General features: G+C 43.8%; 1 protein-coding gene across 1 annotated transcript in view; it reads left to right on the forward strand.

Annotated features, from left to right (window-relative positions):
• Positions 1–22,753, forward strand: part of LOC308611542 (forkhead-associated domain-containing protein 1-like) — an 88,224-nt gene that overhangs the window by 36,699 nt on the left and 28,772 nt on the right. The window contains exons 4-5 of the mRNA XM_081260271.1: positions 8,771–8,880; positions 11,968–12,204. Of these exons, the coding sequence (XP_081116397.1) occupies positions 8,771–8,880; positions 11,968–12,204 (347 nt within the window). The remainder of the gene's footprint in view (positions 1–8,770; positions 8,881–11,967; positions 12,205–22,753) is intronic.

Here is a 22,753-nt window from a genome sequence, read left to right on the forward strand (position 1 = left end):
TCCACATATAAGCAATATGGTATGATATTTGTCTTCCTCTGGCTTTTGCTTATGTTCTCTGGTTCTGAAGTAGAACATAATCAAATGTGAAAAAATTGGGATAAGCAGAAAGTTAGAAAACAGTAAAAGATAAGCTGTCACCCTTATCACCAGAATTCTCCCTGTTGACTTTTTGGTACAAACTCCTCCAAGACTGTGCTCTGCCCATCTGCACACGTCAGTACCTCTGTGGTGAGTGTGTGTGTGTGTGTGTGTGTGTGTGTGTGTGTGTTTGTACATATATATGAATATATATGAATTTGTATCAGAATCTAAATTTATATACTTCAACTCAGATGTACAGACATATTGGTAACTGAAATCCCTCTTGCCTTAGGAGGTTTTTAAATATTTTATTACCATTTTACAGGTAAGAGGAGACTGAGGCTTATGGAGAAAATTATTTCTCCGGAGGTTATGTATTCAATCTAATCTAAAATAACGCTTTTCGGTCAAATTTAAGGCTGGTTATCTCAGTGACTGTCACTCACAGCCTGGTCACTTTGGGGACACACAGCCATCAGGGTTTCCTTCTCCTCCCCTCCCCCCCAGAAGGCCTCATGGCACTTGGGGAGGAGACTTCCTGTCTGTCACCATCCTCTCGGCCTTGCCAGGCTTACTGGCAGAGTAGCTGGGTCGACTTAGTCCCTGGCATGATTCCCAGGTTTCTTCTGTGGCCACTGGTGTGGAGGTCCCATTCTCTGTTTTCTGTGTCCCAGCCCCAGACCCCTCTGAGTCCCCAGGTCTCTCGATGCCTCCACACCCTTCCCTGGTCTCACTCAGGACCACTCACCTAGTCACTTCCCTCAGCCATTCAAATAATAGTTATTATTCTGAAATAAACAGACTAAGGAGCAAATGAAAGGTATCTCTGCAGTTTACATCATCATCATCATCATCTAAGGAACGCTCATGTACCAACCACCCAAGTTAAGAAATTACTCAGCCATTTCCCCCCAGCATTTTTTTTAATTTAATCTTATTTATTTCTTTATTTATGGCTGTGTTGGGTCTTCACTTCTGTGCGAGGGCTTTCTCCAGCTGCGGCGAGCAGGGGCCACTCTTCATCGCGGTGCGCGGGCCTCTAACCATCGCGGCCTCTCTTGTTGCGGAGCACAAGTTCCAGCCGCGCAGGCTCAGTAGTTGTGGCTCACGGGTCCAGCTGCTCCGTGGCATGTGGGATCTTCCCAGACCAGGGTTCGAACCTGTGTCCCCTGCATTGGCAGGCAGACTCTCAAACACTGCGCCACCAGGGAAGCCCCCCCCCAGCATTTTAATGTGAAAACTTTCAAACATACAGCAAAGCAAAAAGAATTTTATAGAGACAGCTCTCCTCCTAATTCTACCGCTAACACTTTGCTGTACTCTTTATTACATTTCTGTCTACCCATCCTTCTTGTCCTGCATTAATCCATCTTATTTTTTGGATGCATTTCAAAATAAATAGCACACATCTGTAGTCCTCCCCCTAAATGTTTTAGCACATATACCATTAACTAGAACTCAACATTTTTTGTCTCCTTCATGTAAAATGAACACAGAATGTGTATTAGTTATCATGAATGCATAACGAATTCTCCCCAAACGTAGTAGCCTAAAGCAAAATCAAACATGTGTTATCATCTATACGGTTTCTGTGGGGTCAGGAATTTGGCAGCAGCTTAGCAGGACGGCTGTGGCTCAGGGTCCCTCGTAAGGCTGCAGTCATCTGAAGGCTTGACCTGGGCCAGAGGATCCACTTTGAACACGGCTGCTCACATGGGTGTCAGCAGGAGGCCCCGGTTCCTCACCACATGGGCCTCCCCAGAGAGTGGCTCAAGCGTTCTCATGACACGGCAGCTGCTCCTCCTGAGCAAGTGATCCTGGAGGACAAGATGGAAATGGCAACATCTCTTGTGACTAAGCCTCAGAAGTCATGCTCTGTCATTGTTGCAGTATCCTGATGGTTACCCAGGGCGTCACCCTCCAGTGTGGGAGAAGACTACACACAGGCCTGAAGACCAGGAGGCGGGGATTATCAGCAGTCATCTTGGAGGCCGGCTACCACAGCCTGCCCTCGGGTCCTCAATGATTCACACTCCTCCTCCTCTCTCCCGAGGCCCCCCAGAATCTCACCCCAGTAACAGCATCGGCTCAAATTCCAGAATCTCGTCTAAATCAAGTCCAGGTACAGATGGGGCTCATGGGTGTAGTACGTTACGTTCAGCTCATCAAGTACTACTTCCAGAAATCTGAAGACCTCTGAACAAAGGGTCTGTCCCTCACACACCCAGCACATATTGGTGGGACAGACATAGCATCACTGCTACATACACTCCTCTTGTTCCAAAAGAAGAAAAACAGGAAGCACACAGGAGTCCCTGGCCCAAAGCAGTTCTGAAGTCCAGCTGGGAAAATATCGGCAGTTCCTTGACTGGGCTTCAGTCCAACTCTTGCCCAGAAATGACTTTCCAGGGCTCTTGGCTCTGCCCCTGGTCCGTGAGTTCCGCCTTCTGAGTCGTCCTCCCTTTCCTATGAAAGGTGTCCCATGGATGTGGCTGCATAGTTTTATAGCCTGCTTCCTGCCTGTAGAAGCTTGGGGGTCCAGACGCTTCTTTGACTTTTGTGGGTCTCTGTCAGTCTGAGTTGGCAGTGCTTCTTATTGGGGTTCATCCTATCAGGCAAAAACCACGCCCACAGACTTTTTTGTCACAAGCCCTTCCACCATGGGCTTCTGCAAAGACTGACAAAGGACAGAAGCTTCTTAGAAGCCCAGTTCTTTGACCGAAGGGTTCTCTTGGACACTGCCCTGGATCTGTATTCTTAACAAAGGATTTTACAACCACACCCTCAGCTTCTTCTCTGGACTGTGTTTTCTTGAGAGTACCCTTGATTTGATCTTTGCCCAGAACCTGTTTCTTACATTTCATTTGCCACCTGGAGAGGCAGGGAATTTTCAAGCCCAGAACATTGCCCTGATTTAACAGCCCTTCCTTTAACTGTCTCTCCCCCTCACATTTCACTATAAGTAGCAAGAAGTAACCAGGCAGCACCTTCCAAGACTCTGTCTGGGACTCTCTTTAGCTTGACCACTCAGCCTCATCACAAACATTTTCTACCTTCCTCATGACCACTGGCAACGTGTTAGGAAACCTTCTGCCACCACCTGACAAGGATCCCTTAACCCCAGTAACATTTTCCTCACTTTCCTGGAACCCTTCCCTCACTGCCTCCTCAAAGGCCATCGGGCTTCTACTAAGACTATTCAGGCTTTCTCAAAGACTCTTGGACAAAGTCCTCCAGCTTCTGGCCACTGTTCCATCCCAAACCACTCCACATTTTAGGGTTTTTGTTAAATTTTGCACCACTCCTGGTGCCCAAACCTGTATTTGCTACTTATTGTTGCATAACAAATTACTGCAGGATGTAATGGCCTAAAACAACAGTAAACATTTATTATCTCCTAGTTTCTCTGAGTCAGGAAGTTGGGAATGGCTTCGCTGGGGGATTCTTGCTCAGGCTTGTCCATGAGGTGGCAGTAATGGTGGTGGCTGGGCTGTGGTCCTCTGGGGGCTTGTCTGGGGCTGGAGGACCCACCTCTAGGATGGTTCACTCACATGGCTTTTGGTAAGAGGCCTCAGTTCTTCACTAAGTGCACCTCTCCATACGTTGCTTGAGCATCCTCAAGCTGCCAGCTCCTCCAGACAAGTGGTCCTAGAGAGTGAGGCAGAAGCTGCAATGTCTTTTAGGATCTAACCTCAGGAATCAAACTGTGTCATTTCTGCAATATCCTTGGTTACATAGAGAAGCTTTGTTACGGACTGAATTGCATTCCCCCAAAATGCATATGCTGAGGCCTCAATCCCAATATTGCAGAACGTGACCCTATTTGGAGATAGTGTATTGAAATAGATGAGTAAGTTAAAATGAGATGATTGGGTGGGCCCTAATCCAAGGGCTGGTGTCCTTGTAAGAAGAGAGAGAGAGACGCCAGGGATGCACGTGCACAGAGAAAAGGGCATGTGAGGACACAGCAGGAAGGTGGCCGTCTGCAAGCCAAGGAGAGAGGCCTAACCCTGCCCACACCTTGATCTTGGACTTCCAGCCTCCAGAACTGTGAGAAAATGAATTTCTTTTGTTAAGACCTCCTGTGGTGTTTTGTTATGGCAGCCCCAGCTAACTAATATAAAGTCCATCCAGTATTGGAGAGGATGATGCAAGGTCTGAATACCAGGAGACAAGAATCAGTGGGGCCATCTTGGAGACTGGCTACCACACCCTGAAAGGTGTTAGACCTTGAATGTGCTCACTGAGTTGTGCCAGTCGTGCACAACTATGTAACCCAAATTCCTATCAAGATATAGAACATTACCATCACCCCAGAAAGTTCCCTCATGTCCCTCCCCAGTCAATTCCCAGCCCCAGGCCCCAGAGGCACCCACTCTTCTGAATTCTTTTCCCGCCATGGATTAGATATTCCTGCTCTAGAATCTCAAGTACACAGAACCATGTAGTACATGTTCCTTTGTGGAAGGCTTTTTTCACTCAGCATAGTATTTCTGAGATTCATTCATTTTGTTGTATGCATCATGTTCTGTCTTATGAACATATATACAGGGTTTGGGGTTTTTTTTTTTAATGTGTCCTTTGGACACATGGCACATGGGCTGTTTCTTTTCTTTTTTTCACTCCGCCATTTAAATTTTTCCACTGTAATCACCGGTTTCTCCAGTGCCATGCTGAACTTGGGGCTTCTCTGAAGGCCTTGGATTCCCCCTGGAGAAATGAAGGATGAGTCGTATGGCTTAGAGTCCCTCACATCTACCTGGGCTCTATCTCCTCAGCCTCTCAGCCAGGTCTCATGTTTCCAAACGTTTGCCCTCGTTCCCCTGGCACTCTCGCCATCCTCAGAAAAGGACTTTCATCTTCCCGTGTCATGGGGAGTTCCTTTGTGTCTGGGCCTCTCTACTCCACGCTTTAGAGAAAACTCTGTGCTCCAGTCCTCCATGCTGTCTCTTGACAGAAAACACCTCTTTTTAAGGGTTCCGAGAAAGCTCTTTCCTCTCTTAGCAAAGCTGGGCTCTTCCAATTAAATTGGCTTACTGTTAGACTGTCACCTTGCTTTAGACTTGAAAAATTCTATTTGAAAACCCAAAGCCAAGGATTTATTTACTGCAGATCAGGTCAGGGTTTCTCAATCTTGGCACAGTGACAGGTGGGTCGCATAACTCCTTGTTGAAGGATCTGTCCTGTCCACTGTCGAATGTTTAGCAGCATCCCTGACTCCTACCCACCAGAGATACCAGTAGCAACACCACCACCACCAACCGCCCTAACTGTGGTACTCAAAAATGTCTCCAGACATTGTCAAAAATCAAAACATCATTTTGCCTGGGGGAAAAATCACCCTGTTCTAGTTAATACTCATCCTTCCTTTACCACAAGGCAATAAAACGTCAGCTCCAAGGCCAAATCTTAATGGCAAGAGCTCATGGGAGGTGGGGAAGAATTACTGAGAAAAGAAAATATGTGGAGTGACTTATTAAAATAGCATCTTGATTCATATATATATATATATTTTTTTTTTCCCAATAATGGGATCATATGAACCTAACATAGGTAACCTTCTTTTTTCTTTTTTTGGCCGTGCCGCTCAGCTTGCAGGATCTTTGTTCCCCAGCCAGGGATGGAACCTGTGCCCCCTGCAGTGGAAGCACAGAATCCTAATCACTGGACTGCCAAGGAATTCCCTACCTGATTTTTAAAATTCAATAATATGTCATAAACATCTTCCCACTTCAATACATTGACTACATAGTGGTTAAAAGCATAGGCTCTGAATCCAACAAACTTAGGTTCACCCCTTGACTCTACCACTTACCAGCTGTGTGTCCTTGAGCAGGTGACTTGACGTCTCTGTGCCTCATATCTCTCACGTATAAAATGGAGATGGGAATAATAATGCCTATCTCACTGGGTTGTTATGAAGACGAAATCGTATCCTGCCTGTAAGTGCTGAGCACAGCGCCTGGTGCATAGCGAACATTCAGTAAATATTAAAATATTTAATATTTTAATATTTAAATTTTAAATTTTACAGTCTTAATAATTTATATATTTTAAAATTTTAATATTTAAATTTTAAATATTAAAATTTAAAAATTTAGTTATTACCTAACCATGATTGTTATTTAACTTTTATTTACAACTTACAATGTCTTAAAGACACAGTTAAGGTGCACACATACTGCCCCTGCTGCAGACTGGTGATTATTGGAGCGCACCAGGACAGCTGGGGGTTGTTAAAATATTAAAGTAACTCCCCTGGCTTTTGGCCAACAGCTCATGCCCGAAAATTCTTAAAGTGCCTGCGTCCCCATATCCGCCGTCCCACCGCCCCAGCCCTCCCGACTCTCCCTGGGGCTTCTCCCCACTGGGACCTCCGAAGGATCCAGCATCTAGAGTTAAGCCGGTTTGGTCATACATGGCCCTTAGGTTCTTTTTGATAAATAACAGTAGCCGGTAAAGAAGTTTGGGGCAGGTGAGGGGTAACTGCTCCCGCACCTCCCTGCCTGGGTGTAAGGAAAGCAAGTCTCAGAGCAAATTCTAGCCCCACAAAGACTTTGAGTAAACACACCTTCCCCAGTAAAGGGACCCCATCGATCAGCCTGTTCTGTAAGTTTGATGAAGTCCCCCCTCCGGCCATCATCTTGCAGGGAAGCGTCCCTCAAGACAGCCACGACAGGTTCACAGAGGCAGCCGGAGTCACCCCTAGAGATGGCATCAGACGCCAGAACTCTAAGCTGAGACTGGACAGGGGCCCAGTTAGGGTCAGACCCCGAGGCCCTCCCTGGGGACACAGGCCAGTCAGTACCTTCCTCCAGTGAGAGCCGATTTCTTGAGGAATATGAAAACAGATGAAATCTTCCTCCTGAAAACTCAGTTTCCAAATTGAGATGCGCATTCAGTGTAAAATTAACCCCAGATTTCAAAGGCTTCACGCCTCGAAGAAAAAGAATATAAAATATCTCCATATTTTTTATAGATTACGTGTTCAAATGATGCTTTTTAATGTATGGGGTTAAATAAAATTGATCATTAAAAATTCCTCTCTTCTTTTTACCTTTTTCACGTGACTACTAGAAAATTGAAAATTGCATTCTGTAGCTCCCATTATTTCTCTATCAGGCACTGCTGCTGTAGTCAGTTAGGACTTTGCTGCTCAGGATCCAAGAGAGTCAGATGGGGGCAGTGAGCTTCAAATAAAAGTTTTCTAATCATGGACCTAGTTGGGGAGGTGGAGGGAGAGAAAATGGGCAGCTGCTGAAGTTCCAGGCCCTTGTGTTCCTCGCGCCCCAGGAACCACTGTGGCCAGGGCTGCTCATTCAACACGCAAGGCTGTGCATTCTCTGGGCACCACAGGCCATCAGCTATGTCCACTAGAGGTTCTGGGGTCCCCAAAGAGGTTTGAGACCTGGGTGGGGGGCAGGAATCTTTGACACTAAAATGCATAAATAAAAAAGGCAGAAGCAAAATGAATAGATGATGAATGTCCACAAACATGACAGTGCCTGCTTCATCCATCATTGATGTTAAGACTCATGAAAGTTCCATCACCACTGAGAACAATTTGTTCAGCTTCTCACTTCACAGGAAGATAAGAATGTGCAGTGACTGTCCAGAAACCATAGTCACTTGGAAATTTAAAATACGCTGCTTGGGCCCAAGTGATCTCACACGTAGAATTATAGAAATCTTTACAAACGTTTCTACACCAAGAAAATGGTTTCTACACCATTCAGTGTTGATGTGAGTGAATTGCGAGATGTCTGATGTGATACAGAGTGGGGCCCCCAAACACAATGCCATACTCCCTGAAAGTCATATCAAAAGGCCTTGTAATACTGGGGTAAATAAGAAAAAATATAGGAAAGCTTAAATGTCTATCAAGTGGATCCTAGTTAAACACGTTTGGCACACTTGGACAAGGGACCACAATGCTACCCTTGAAAACAACCAAGTACAGCCTCAAATACTGACATGGGAAGATGTTTTTGATATTGTTAGCTGAAAAGTAAGCTGGATAAGAATCTCTGACATGTAAATGCATTTTTGTTTATTGAAAAGATATGGCTGCAATAAAACAAACATAGCTAATGTTTAGGGCTAAATGCTCTACTTGAGGGGCCAGCAAACTTTTCCTGTAAAGAGCCAGATAGTAAATACTGTAGTACTTGTGGGTCACATGGTCTCTGCTGCAACTACTCAGCTCTGCCTTTGTAGCTGGGAAGCAGCCATAAATAATATGTAAATGATCACTGTGGCTATGTTGCAATAAAACTTTATTTACAAACATAGTCAGAATTCCAGATTTGGCCGCAGGGCCATAGTTTGCCAAGCCCTGCTCTATATCATTATTCTATTTAATCTCCAGATAGCCCTTTATAACAGAGACTATCAGGAATCCTGAATTATGTATGTGGAAACGAAGGCTTATAGAGAGCAAATGATTTGCCCAAGGTCCTCAGCTCTTATGCAGCATAGAAAAAAGTCTGGAAAGAGACACACCACAGTGCATCAGTGCAGTTAACGCTGGGGAAGAGAAATGAGGCAGCTCTTACCCTTTCCAGTCCTCCTGTAATGCTTTCAGTGCATAAGTCTCATGAATGTGAAGGTTAATCTGAAAATATTTTTTAAGACTTTGGGGAAACTCACTGTCTCCTCTGCATTCTCTGTTGACCTTGTGTGTTAGTGTGGACCAACGCCGCGGAACTGTCGGAACAATCAGTGGCCGAGGAAATTCCTGTGGCAGAGCCCTACAGAGAAATTTTTGTGGACCAGGACCTGTCCCAGCACGATAAGGTGAGGGGTCTTGGGGAAGCACAGAGCTACAGCAGCAAGAGGGACCATGGAGAGATTGCCACTGCCTCTTGTTCTCTGTGTCTCAAGGACTGTCCCTTTTTCCTACTTCCAAGAAACCACCTCTTCCTCCCAAGACATTCAGCCAGGTTTGGCCACTGCTCATTTTATCCCAAATAACATCTACAACTACAAGGTACTGAGCACCTACTGTGTGCTGGGCCATGTCCTGTGCACTTGACATTTATTAGCTCGTTAATCTTCACCATCTTCAAAAAAGATTGCATCACCCTCACTTTGCAGATGAGGAAACTGAATCTCAGAGAGGTTCAGTAATGTGTTCAAGGCTGCCCAGTGCAAGGAGCAGTGTTAGGATTCAAATCGAGGTCTGGTTAGCTTCTCAGAGGGTACTTCTAACTCCCACACAGTAATCACTTGGTCAACCTTCAGTGATGGAACAGCGATGCAAAAACACGTTCCTTGCAGGAGGACGTGAGCCCTGAAGTCAGGGAGGCGTGGGCCGAGAGACTCGTTAAAGAACCAGAGAGGTTTAAAGCAGGGATGCGAGCAGAACAGGTGGATTCAAGACATCCTGGGAAGGGCCCAGGTCAATTTCTCCCCACTTAGACACAACTCGAAAGTTACTCTAAAAGAAGGAGTCTATAATATCTCGCTTTCCTTCAGGGCCAGGGCCTGCTCCTGCAGCAATTCTCAGAGTTTGTGAGGAGCAGACCTACCTGGGGTTCTTGTCAGACACGGAAATCCAAACCTTCAGAAGGCAGGGGGTTCCAACCCAGGCATCCTGGGACCAGACTCTGAAAAATGTTGCAGAAAGGCGAGAAGCCACACTCAGATTCTGTATTTATCGCTGTGTAACAAGCCATCCCAAAACTTAGCGGCTTCAAACAGCAATTCATTATTCCCCAGAATCTATGGGTTGACCTGGAAGGTTCCTTTGCTCGTGTCCCCTGGCCTCACTCATGCGGCCTCAGTAAGCCTCTGGCTTGGCCAGGCTGGTGGTCGGTTTCCATTGGCCTCCTTCCCACATCTAGGGCCTCAGCCAGGACGCCTGGACTGGTGCGCCCCTTTGTGCATGTGGCTTTTCGTCACAGCACGGTGGTCTCAGGGTTCCCAGGGGGCCAGAGCAGAAGCTGCACAGCCTGTAAGAACTTGCCTGGAGATCATGCAGCATCACTTCCACTCCATTCCGTTGGTTAAAGCTAGTCACGGGGCCAGCCCAGACTAGAGGGTGGGGAAATAGACTGGATGGCAAAACTGCAAAGTATTTGTAGCCATTTTTCAACCTGCCTCAATTTTAACTTGGAAATATAGTGCAACCACTATAATTTTTTCTATTTATAGAAAATTTTTATAAGCCATTTATCATTTTTTCTATTTATAATAGAAATAATTCTTTCTCTTGATAAGTCGTTTATACCCTGACTTGCCAGGACTCCTTCAAGTGACAATAAACAAATTAGCTTGAGGGGGAACATTGATTAGCTCATCTTATTGGAAAATTTAAAGGGCCACTAGCTTCAGGTATGGCTAGATCCAGGAGCTTGAATAATGTCATCAGAACACCTCCCCACTACCAACTTCTCCCCTCTGTTTCCCTCAGTGCCTGGCTTTCTTCATAAGGCTGGCTTTGTGTGTTAGAAAAGACAAACTCAGGCAAACAAGCCTACATGATCCAAAAGAAGGCAAGATCCTCTCCCTCTGTAATCGATGTGTGAAATCTCTGATTGACCAGCTTGGGCCACATGCACATGGGGAGGTGGGACAGGAAGGAGCAGGGCACATGACTGACAGTCCTACCCAGACCAAATGGAAGGAGGAACACTCCCTCCAAGAAGGGCAAGGGGACCCTCAGCAGGAAAGCAGAACCCACAGCTGTCCACTGCCCTCTGCAAACTTCTTATATTCCAGCACTGGCACGGGGCCTGGCACTTAGTTGCTGCCCGATGAATGTTTGTTGCATGAAAAATGAATAAGCACCTGGCTGATCATAACAGGGTGAAACAGGGGAAACTGCCCAGGAGTAGGGAATATGTCTGATGCTCTCTCTTGAAGTTTTGCCACCAACTTTCACAAGGACCCAAAGGAAGGCCCCTGGCAGCAGCTGGCAATGTCAGACAGGCTTTCTCATGAGCGAGACCCTGTCCTTCCCCAGGTCACGGAGCTAGCAGGTCGTGAGGCTGACTGCACGGCTCTCCTGGGAATGAGCTGGCCCAGAAATTGCCCGTTTACCTCCTCCCGTGACTGCTTTGGAAAAGGCCTCTGGGGAATTTCTTCTTCTTCTTCTTCTTCTTCAGTTTTTCTGACATTTTATTGATAACGTCTGGTGAGAAGTTTGGGGGATTTTTTTTTTCCTTTTTTGGAAAACCTAACCAATTCTTTGGCTGCAGAGCTTTATCACTGGAGAGATGGAGGACAGGGTTAATTATACCTGTGGGTACAGTCTACCAGCAATTTTGTTTTTCCAGCCAAAAGTTTACATGAGCCCATGCAAATAAATCAGTATTCCTGTCTCATTTACTTTCCAGATTGAGTTACCTGGAAAAAATTCATACATGAATAGCCAAAAGAGGCAGGAAATATTAGAAGAGAGGAAAGGGAAAACAAATAGTTCAGAATGTTTTAAGTTAAAACAAATAACCCTCATTATAGGCAGAATGTGGTCAAACAGAATGTTGTTTTCCTAACTACCTTTCCTAGGTCCCCGGTGTGCTAGGCTGAATATTATAAATGAAAACACTCTAAGTAAACTTTCTAGCAACAAAAGTTCCCAAGTGGGATGGTTGTTCTTAATATGAAAGTCTAATTCTCGGGGAAAGGAAAGTTTCCGTACCTGTGAGGTATAGACATCCATTACAGGAGTCTATATACAATTACCTCATTTTAACCCAATTCTTGTCTCTATGAGATTTTCCAAGTGACAGAGATAGCCTTGAAAGTCTGCTTTTTCCCTCCCTGCCTGCCCTCACCTTCCCAAAGAATGATACCATATTTTTCCTGTCTTTCTTTAAATGGGCTCAGCCTTACACCCAGACCCACACCTAGTAAATTTCCCATCTGGCCTCCACCCAGGATGAAATAATTCTTCTGCTGGGAAAAGAAGTCAGCCGTCTCTCCGATTTTGAACTTGAATCTAAATACAAAGACACCGTGATAGCAAGCCTGCAGAACCAAGTGGCCAACCTGAGGCAGAAGCTGTTGGAAACAGCTGCCTCCAGGCAGAAGGAGAGGGTGATCCCGCCCAAGTTTCAGGTTCTGCATGAAGAGGACGATGCCCAACAGAGAGAGATCCAGAGCTTGAAAAACCAGGTAGGGCTCAGAGACAAGTGGGTCGGGGCCTTGGGTCACAGCACAGGGTGACAGCTCTCAGGTAGAGCCTGGAGGGAGCCACCCGGGTAGTTAGAAATGGGCAGTGAGCACAGCATGGTGAGGAGTACAGTTCCAGGGAGTGCAGGGTTGGCAAGTTTCTAGCCTTGTAAGAACAATATTAGATTTCATTAAGTGCCTACCATGTTCAGGCCCCGGTGCAGATGCTTTGGGTGCATTAGCTTATTTATTTATTTATTTATTTATTTATTTATTTTATTTAATTTATTTATTTATTTATGGCTGCATTGGGTCTTCGTTGCTGTGCACGGGCTTTCTCTATTTGCAGTGAGCAGGGTCTACTCTTCACTGTGGTGCATGGGCTTCTCATTGCAGTGGCTTCTCTTGCTGCAGACCATGGGCTCTAGGCACGTGGGCTTCAGTAGTTGCAGCATGAGGGCTTCAGTAGCTGTGGCTCGCGGACTCTAGAGTGCAGGCTCAGTAGTTGTGGCCCACGGGCATAGTTTCTCCACAGCATGTGGGATCTTCCTGGACCAGGGCTCGGACTCCTGTCCCCTGCATTGGCAGGGGGATTCTTAACCACTGCACCATGAGGGAAGTCCCCTCATTAGCTAGTTAAACCTCAGTCTTCTGGCAGATGCCATTCTACAGATGAGGAGACTGAGGCACGCTCAGAGATGCCCAGGAGCTTGTTACAGCTTGCACAGCAAGTGAGAGGCGGTGATGTGACTTGGGCTCAGCTCTGCCACCTTGTACACCTCATGCTTTCACACCCACTTTGCATTTCCACCCAACTCCTGTCGCTTCAGTGACCACTTCTCACACCCACCCGGACCCAGCCAGAAAGAGCTGGAGGTGGGGAGGAGGAACCCCACAGTGTTCCAAACACTGAGGCCTTTATCAAACCCTGAAGGCAGCTGCTGGTTCATTTATAGGGAATTTCACCAAAAATTCTCCACCCAGAATGTCTGGATTTACCAGTCAACTTCCTTCCTCCTGAAACTAAATCCAAAAGAAAAAAAAATTTTTTTAAGTTTTAAAGAACTACTTTAAAATTGGCCACTGATCTTGTACATAAATTATATCTCAACAAAGTTGATAAAAAAGCAATTGGTCATTGATGAATTTTGGCCTCAGTGCATAATTCTGCTTAAAACCGTAGTCAGGTTTGGTTCAACATGGCGGAGTAGAAGGACATGCTCTCACTCCCTCTTTCGAGAACACTGGAATCACAACTAACTGCTGAACAATCAGCGACAGGAAGACACTGGAACTCACCAAAAAAGATACCCCACATGCAAAGACAAAGGAGAAGGCGCAATGAGACAGTAGGAGGGGCGCAATCCCAATAAAATCAAATCCCATCACTGCTGGGTGGGTGACTCACAAACTGGAGAACACTTATACCACAGAAGTCCACCCACTGGAGTGAAGGTTCTGAGCCCCTCGTCGGGCTTCCCAACCTGGGGGTCCAGCAATGGGAGGAGGAATTCCTAGAGACTCAGACTTTGAAGGCTAGTGGGATTTGATTGCAGGACTTTGGCAGGACTGGGGGAAAGAGCGATTCCACTCTTGGAGGGCACACACAAAGTAGTGTGTGCATTGGGACCCAGGGGAAGGAGCAGTGACCCCCCTAGGAGACTGAACCAGATCTACCTGCTAGTGTTGGTGGGTCTCCTGCAGAGGCAGGGGACAGCTGTGGCTCACCAAGGGACAAGGGCACTGGCAGCAGAAGTTCTGGGAAGTATTCCTTGGCATGAGCCCTCCCAGAGTCTGCCATTAGCTCCACCAAAGAGCCTGGGTAGGCTCCAGTGTTGGGTCACTTCAGGCCAAACAACTAACAGGGAGGGAACCCAGACCCACCCATCAGCAGACAAGCAGATTAAAGTTTTACAGAGCTCTGCCTACCAATGCCACAGCCAGCTCTACCCACCACCAGTCCCTCCTATCAGGAAACTTCCACAAGCCTCTTAGCCTCATCCACCAGAGGGCAGACAGCAGCAACAAGAAGAACTACAATCCTGCAGCTTGTGGAACAAAAACAATATTCACAGAAAGACAGAAAAGATGAAAAGGCAGAGGGCTATGTAACAGATGAAGGAACAAGGTAAAACCCCAGAAAACAACTAAATGAAATGGAGATAGGCAACCTTCCAGAAAAAGAATTCAGAATAATGATAGTGAAGATGATCCTGGACGTCAGAAAAAGAATGGAGGCAAAGATCGAGAAGATGCAAGAAATGTTTAACAAAGATCTAGAAGAATTCAAGAACAAACAAACAGAGATGAACAATACAATAACTGAAAAAAAAACCACACACTAGAAGGAATCAATAGAATAACTGAGGCAAAAGAACGGATAAGTGACCTGGAAGACAGAATGGTGGAATTCACTGCTGCGGAACAGAATAAAGAAAAAAGAATGAAAAGAAATGAAGACAGCTTAAGAGACCTCTGGGACAACATTAAACACAACAACGTTCACATTATACGGGTCCCAGAAGGAGAAGAGAGAGAGAAAGGACCCGAGAAGATATTGAAGAGATTATAGTCAAAAACTTCCCTAACATCGGAAAGGAAATAGCCACCCAAGTCCAGGAAGCACAGAGAGTCCCATACAGGGGAAACCCAAGGAGAAACACACCGAGACACATAGTAATCAACTTGGCAAAAATTAAAGAAAAATTATTGACAGCAGCAAGGGAAAAATGACAAATAACATACAAGGGAACTCCCAGAAGGTTAACAGCTGATTTCTCAGCAGAAACTCTACAAGCCAGAAGGGAGTGGCATGATATACTTAAGTGATGAAAGGGAAGAACCTACAACCAAGATTACTCTACCCAGCAAGGATCTCATTGAGATTCGATGGAGAAATCAAAAGCTTGACAGACAAGCAAAAGCTAAGAGAATTCAGCACCACCAAACCAGCTCTACAACAAATGTTAAAGGAACTTCTCTAAGTTGGAAACACAAGAGAAGAAAAGGACCTACAAAAACAAACCCAAAACAATTAAGAAAATGGTCATAGAAACATACATATCGATAATTACCTTAAACGTGAATGGATCAAATGCTCCAACCAAAAGACACAGGGTTGCTGAAAGGATACAAAAACAAGACCCATCTATATGCTGTCTCCAGGCGACCCACTTCAGACCTAGGGACACATACAGACTGAAAGTGAGGGGATGGAAAAAGATATTCCATGCAAATGGAAATCAAAGGAAAGCTGGAGTAGCAATACTCATATCAGGTAAAATACACTTTAAAATAAAGAATGTTACAAGAGACAAGGAAGGACACTACGTAATGATCAAGGGATCAATCCAAGAGGAAGATATAACAATTATAAATATATATGCACCCAACATAGGAACACCTCAATACAAAAGGCAATCGCTAACAGCTCTAAAAGAGGAAATCAACAGTAACACAATAATAGTGGGGGACTTGAACACCTCACTTACACCAATGGACAGATCATCCAAAGAGAAAATTAATAAGGAAACACAAGCTTTAAATGACACAATAGACCAGATAGATTTAATTGATATTTGTAGGACATTCCATACTAAAACAGCAGATTACACTTTCTTCTCAAGTGCGCACGGAACATTTTCCAGGATAGATCACGTTTTGGGTCACAGATCAAGCCTCAGGAAATTTAAGAAAATTAAAATCATATCAAGCATCTTTTCTGACCACAACGCTATGAGATTAGAAATGAATTACAGGGAAAAAACCGTAAAAAACAGAAACACATAGAGGCTAAACAGTACGTTACTAAATAACGAAGAGATCACTGAAGAAATCAAAGAGGAAATCAAAAAATACCTAGAGACAAATGACAATGAAAACACGATGATCCAAAACCTATGGGATGCAGCAAAAGCATCCCATAGTTCTAAGAGGGAAGTTCATAGCTATACAGGCCTACCTCAAGAAACAAGAAAATTCTCAAATAAACAATCTAAACAAACGTTACACCTAAAGGAACTAGAGAAAGAAGAACAAACAAACCCCAAAGTGATCAGAAGGAAAGAAATCATAAAGATCAGAGCAGAAATAAATGAAATAGAAACAAAGAAAACAATAGCAAAGATCAATAAAACTAAAAGCTGGTTCTTTGAGAAGTTAAACAAAATTGATAAACCATTAGCCAGACTCATCAAGAAAAAGAGGGAGAGGACTCAAATCAATAAAATTAGAAAGGAAAAAGAAGTTACAACAGACACCGCAGAAATACAAAGCATCCTAAGAGACAACTACAAGCAACTCTATGCCAATAAAATGGACAACCTGGAAGACATGAACAAATTCTTAGAAAGTTATAACCTTTCAAGTCTGAACCAGGAAGAAATAGAAAATATGAACAGACCAATCACAAGTAATGAAATTGAAACTGTGATTAAAAATCTTCCAACAAACAGAAGTCCAGGACCAGAAGGCTTCACAGGTGAATGCTATCAAACATTTAGAGACGAGCTAACACCCATCTTTCTCAAACTCTTCCAAAAAATTGCAGAGGAAGGAACACTCCCAAACTCATTCTCTGAGGCCACCATCACCCTGATACCAAAACCAGACAAAGATACTACAAAAACAGAAAATTACAGACCAATATCACTGATGAATATAGATGCAAAAATCCTCAACAAAATACTAGCAAACAGAATCCAACAACACATTAAAAGGATCATACACCATGATCAAGTGGGATTTATCCCAAAGAGGCAAGGATTCTTCAATATATGCAAATCAATCAATGTGATACACCATATTAACAAATTGAAAAAGAAAAACCATATGATCATCTCAATGGATGCAGAAAAAGCTTTTGACAAAATTCAGCTCTGATTTATGATAAAAACTCTCCAGAAAGTGGGCATAGAGGGAACCTACTTCACCATAGTAAAGGCCATATATGACAAAGCCACAGCAAACATCATTCTCAATGGTGGAAAACTGAAAGCATTTCCTCTAAGATCAGGAACAAGACAAGGATGTCCACTCTCACTACTATTCTTCAACATAGTTTTGGAAGTCCTAGCCACAGCAATCAGTGAAGAAAAAGCAATAAAAGGAATCCAAATTGTAAAAGAAGAAGTAAAACTGTCACTGTTTGCAGATGACAGGATACTCTACAGAGAGAATCCTAAAGATGCCACCAGATATCTACGAGAGCTAATCAATGAACTTGGTAAAGTTGCAGGACACAAAATGAATGCACAGAAATCTCTTGCATTCCTATACACTAATGATGAAAAATCTGAAAGAGAAATTAAGGAAACACTCTCATGTACCACTGCAACCAAAAAATACAATACCTAGGAATAAACCTACCTAGGGAGACAAAGACCTGTATGCAGAAAACTGTAAGACACTGATGAAAGCAATTAAAGATGATAGCAACAGATGGAGAGATATACCATGTTCTTGGATTGCAAGCATCAATATTGTGAAAATGACTCTACTACCCAAAGCAATCTACAGATTCAATGCAATCCCTATCAAATTACCAATGGCATTTTTTAGAGAACTAGAACAAAAAAGCTTAAAATTTGTGTGGAGACACAAAAGACCCCGAATAGCCAAAGCAGTCTTGAGGGAAAAAAACGGAGCTGGAGGAATCAGACTCCCTAACTTCAGCCTATACTACAAAGCCACAGTAATCAAGACAATATGGTACTGGCACAAAAACAGAAATATAGGTCAATGGAACAGGATAGAAAGCCCAGAGATAAACCCACACACCTATGGTCAACTAATCTATGACAAAGGAGTCAAGGATATACAGTGGAGAAAAGAGAGTCTCTTCAATAAGTGGTGATGGGAAAACTGGACAGCTGCATGTAAAAGAATGAAATTAGAACACTCCCTAACGCCATACACAAAAATAAACTCAAAACGGATTAGGGACCTAAATGTAAGACCAGACACTCTAAAATTCTTAGAGGAAAACATAGGAAGAACACTCTTTGACATAAATCACAGCAAGGTATTTTTTGATCCACTTCCTAGAGTAATGGAAATAAATACAAAAATAAACAAATGGGACCTAATGAAACTTCAAAGCTTTTGCACAGCAAAGGAAACCATAAACAGGATGAAAAGACAACCCTCAGACTGGGGGAAAATATTTGCAAAGGAAGCAACTGACAAATGATTAATATCCAAAATATATAAAGAGCTCATGCAGCTCAATATTAAAAAAACAAACAACCCAATTCAAAAATGTGCAGAATACCTAAATAGACGTTTCTCCAAAGAAGATATACCGCTGGCCAAGAAGCACATGAAAAGCTGCTCAACATCATTAATTATTAGAGAAATGCAAATCAAAACTGCAATGAGGTATCACCTCACACCAGTTAGAATGGGCATCATCAGACAATCTACAAACAACAAACGCTGGAGAAGGTGTGGAGAAAAGGGGGACCCTCTTGCACTGTTGGTGGGAATGTAAATTGATACAGCCACTATGGAGAACAGTATGGAGGTTCCTTAAAAAACTAAAAATAGAATTACCATAGGACCCAGCAATCCCACTACTGGGCATATACCCAGAGAAAACCATAATTCAAAAAGCCACATGCACCCCAATGTTCATTGCAGTACTATTTACAATAGCCAGATCATGGAAGCAACCTAAATGCCCATCGACGGACGAATGGTTAAAGAGGAAGTGGTACATATATACAATGGAATATTACTCAACCATAAAAAGGAACAAAATTGGGTCATTTGTAGAGACGTGGATGCATCTAGAGACTGCCATACAGAGTGAAGTAAGTCAGAAAGAGAAGAACAAATATCCTATATTAACGCATATATGTGGAACCTAGAAAAATGGTAAAGATGAACCAGTTTGCAGAGAAGAAATGGAGACACACATGTAGAGAACAAACGTATGGACACCAAGGGGGGAAAGCGGCAGGGGGTGGGGGTGGTGGTATGATGAATTGAGAGATTGGGATTTACATGTATACACTGATGTGTATAAAATGGGTGACTAATAAGAAAAATATAAATAAATAAATAAACATTTTAAAAAAGGAGAGAGGAAAACAAAAACCGTAGTCAGTGCTTGGGGGCCTTTGTTCTCTTGTTCTCTGTTTGCTGTCTTTCCCTCTGTAACCGATTCTAGGTACACAGTTTCAATCCTAGAAATGGTGCTCTAGAAAGGACACAGATTGTGTATGGTGAACCTAGGAGATTCTAGCAGGAAACTGTAAGCTCCATGAAGGCAAAGGTTGGGCCCAGTAACCTTCTAGAACTCTGTTAGGACTGTGTCTGTTTGTTTGTTCTTTATTCATCCATCCATCCATCCGTCCATTAATCCAAAGAAATATTTTGGGGGGCCTATCCCGTGCCATGCCCTCTTCCAGGCTCTGAGAATTCAGCAGAGAACAAGACAGACATGATCCTTCCCCCTGTTATGCTCTAGTGAGGGAGACAGAATAAACAAGTCAACAAATACATGCTCTAATATTTAAAGGAACTAATGACTCTCCTTCAAACCTGGTTTTGAAAAAACAAGGAAAGTAACAGGTCCTGTAGGAATTATTAGTGCAAACAGCTACCTTGACATGTAGCTGACACATTAATGAGCATCTTTTTCTTGAACTGAACCCAATTTTGCTGAAATATTCCTTTCAGTTATTCTCCCATTTCAGAGCTTTCCTGAGAAAATGACATGTCTTTTTCAGGTACATGGATGAGGCTGAATTATTCCCACATACCTTTTTTATTTTTGGCCATACCACGCGGCTTGCAGGATCTTAGTTCCCTGACCAGGGATCAAACCCAGGCCTCCAGCAGTGGAAGCACAGAGTCCTAACCACTGGACTGCCAGGCAATTCCCCACATACCTTTTTTTAAATAATTGAAATATATTTGACATAGAATATTATATAATTTCCACATATCTTTGAATATCAGCCGGTCCCAATTTGAGTTTTATTTAAAGTGGCTGCCGATATCTGGGGGAAAAAAATGGTTTTTTTACAAAGAAATTGTCTAGAAATAATTACACTGATGCATCATGCTCTTGCCTCCCCTACCCCTGGAGCTTCACTTATAACTGAAGAAGAATATTTTATAGCAAGGCATATGTGAACCAGAGGCTCAATTCATTTGAACTCAAATCGAGTTTCATCCACTGACATTTTAGTTTCTTAACTATTCTACTGCCTGCAGAGCATTCCACCAGAAGTGTAAGCCACATGGCAGGTTGATTTATGGTTCTGATTACTTTATGTGTTTTCCCTGGTCCCCGAAGGTGTGTGCATAATGATTTGCTCTCAGAGATCTTCGATCTGCTACAGTATCACTAGAAAATTCTTACCTCCATGTGCTCTTATACGCCTGTGGTAATTAGAAGCCAAATTATCATCCTGAAACAATCACTCCTCCTAGCACTCTTAACTTTCTTATGATTCAGTGCCCATTTTATTACACAGCTTAACAGACATTAAACATCTTGGAATTGATGCCATTACAAACAATATGGATATTTATTTTGATAGTAAAATTATCAAAGAGGTTTGAAGACTCTTTGGAGTTTTCCAGCAATCTGAAATCCTAAAACTCTGACACTCAGATTGAAATATTTTAAATCTGTCAAAACCACTGGAATCTTAGAGGGGAACGTATGTTTTCCCTCCCGGAAGTTTGTCTCTGTGTGTTCTATCTCTGGTATCTTGCAAATAAAAGCATTAAGCTTAGAAGAGCTTACAAACACTTTCAGTGTTCCAAGGACCTTTTATGGAAAAGTGGTATTTCCCCCCAACAGAGAAAAGTAAAATGTGAAAGAATTTTTTTACTCAAAGTTTCCAAAGCACAAACATGCAAAAGTATAGCCTTGGGGAGAGTGGGGGTCAGAGTGGCCTGTGTCCCCTCAACTTCTAGCATAGATCCCCCCAAAAATGTCTCAGGTGCCCCAGGGAAAAAGTAAGTGTAACTGCCCCAAGTGTCCTAGACTCTGAACCATGATGGTGCATGAAACGAGTAGGAAAACGTGTGAGACCTTGACGTATCTGTTAACTCTACCAGAGTAATAATGACAAGATTTCCAAGGACACAAACCAAGACCAAAGGCTGTGACCGCCATCTGGTGGCCATATCAGCACGCCCGAACTCCATTACCTGGGCATGCCCACCACCTCCCCCCAATCTTTTTTTTTTTTTTTTTTTTTTGTGTGCTGCCTGCAACCTGGTCTGATGATAAACAGGGAAATTCCTGTATTTCTTCTTTTGGAGGGATCATTTTTATTTAAGATACTGAGTCTCTATTTACTCTTATAGCAGTTATTTTTAATTTAATGCACGTTTTTAAGTTTAAAAAGGGAGCTGCTTCTACGAAAAATGCTAAGAAATTATAGTGGGGCTAGCCAAGAGACATGGGAAAAATGGTGAAAGTGGTATATGAATGACTGAAGTTTAGGAACTCTCTTCGGGTGGGGTTGCCAGATAAAGTAAGGACACCCAGTTAAATTTGAATTTTAGAATTTCGTTTTAGTGTGTGTCCCAAATATTGCATGGGACACATTTGCACTGAAATATTATTCATTATCTGAAATCCTAATTTAAGTGAACATCCTTTTTTCCTCCCCTAAATCTGGCAAACTTACCTTAGGAGAACAAAGAAATTGCACCCAGAACTTCCCTGGTGGCACAGTGGTTAGGAATCCGCCTGCCAGTGCAGGGGACACGGGCCCGAGCCCTGGTCCAGGAAGATCCCACATGCCGTGGAACATCTAAGCCCGTGTGCCACAACTACTGAGCCCTCGTGCCACAACTACTGAAGCCCGTGCGCCTAGAGCCCATGCTCTGCAACAAGAGAAGGCGCTGCAATAAGCCTATGCACCGCAACAAAGACCCAACGCAGCCAAAAATAAATAAATAAATAAATAAAATTTATTTTTAAAAAAAGAAAAGAAATTACATCCTTCTCCTTGTCACTTCCGTTTTGATCTATCAAGACAAGCTAGTGGGGCTTCCCTGGTGGTGCAGTGGTTCACAGTCCGCCTGCCGATGCAGGGGACGCAGGTTCGTGCCCCGGTCCGGGAAGATCCCACATGCTGCGGAGCGGCTGGGCCCGTGGGCCATGACCACTGAGCCTGCACGTCCGGAGCCTGTGCTCCGCAACGGGAGAGGCCACAACAGTGAGAAGCCCGCGTACAGCAAAAAAAAAAAAAAAAAAACAAAACAACAAGGTAGTTCTTGTCCTGTCTACGGATTGCGTGGCATTTATGCCCCAATAAACGTGTCCCTGTGGAGTACTGAGGCCTGACATCTGAAAAATCACAGGGCAAAGGCCCACAGTGCACCTTGAGGTGGGGAAGTCCGGGCCACTCAGAACAAGCAGTCTGGCCACATCAAACCGAGAGGGAGGGTGTTCCCGTCCCAGCTCTCTTTCCCAACCTCTCAGGTACCTGCTCTGTGGAGGCCGAGGCCTGGCAGCTACTTTCGGGCCCTTACCAACGTTGCATTTGATGGAGAGCCTTCCGCACCCCACGTGTAGACC

The sequence above is a fragment of the Mesoplodon bidens genome, assembly GCF_964165515.1.
Source record: "Mesoplodon bidens genome assembly, contig: HAP1_SCAFFOLD_685, whole genome shotgun sequence".
NCBI classification, from domain to species: domain Eukaryota; kingdom Metazoa; phylum Chordata; class Mammalia; order Artiodactyla; family Ziphiidae; genus Mesoplodon; species Mesoplodon bidens.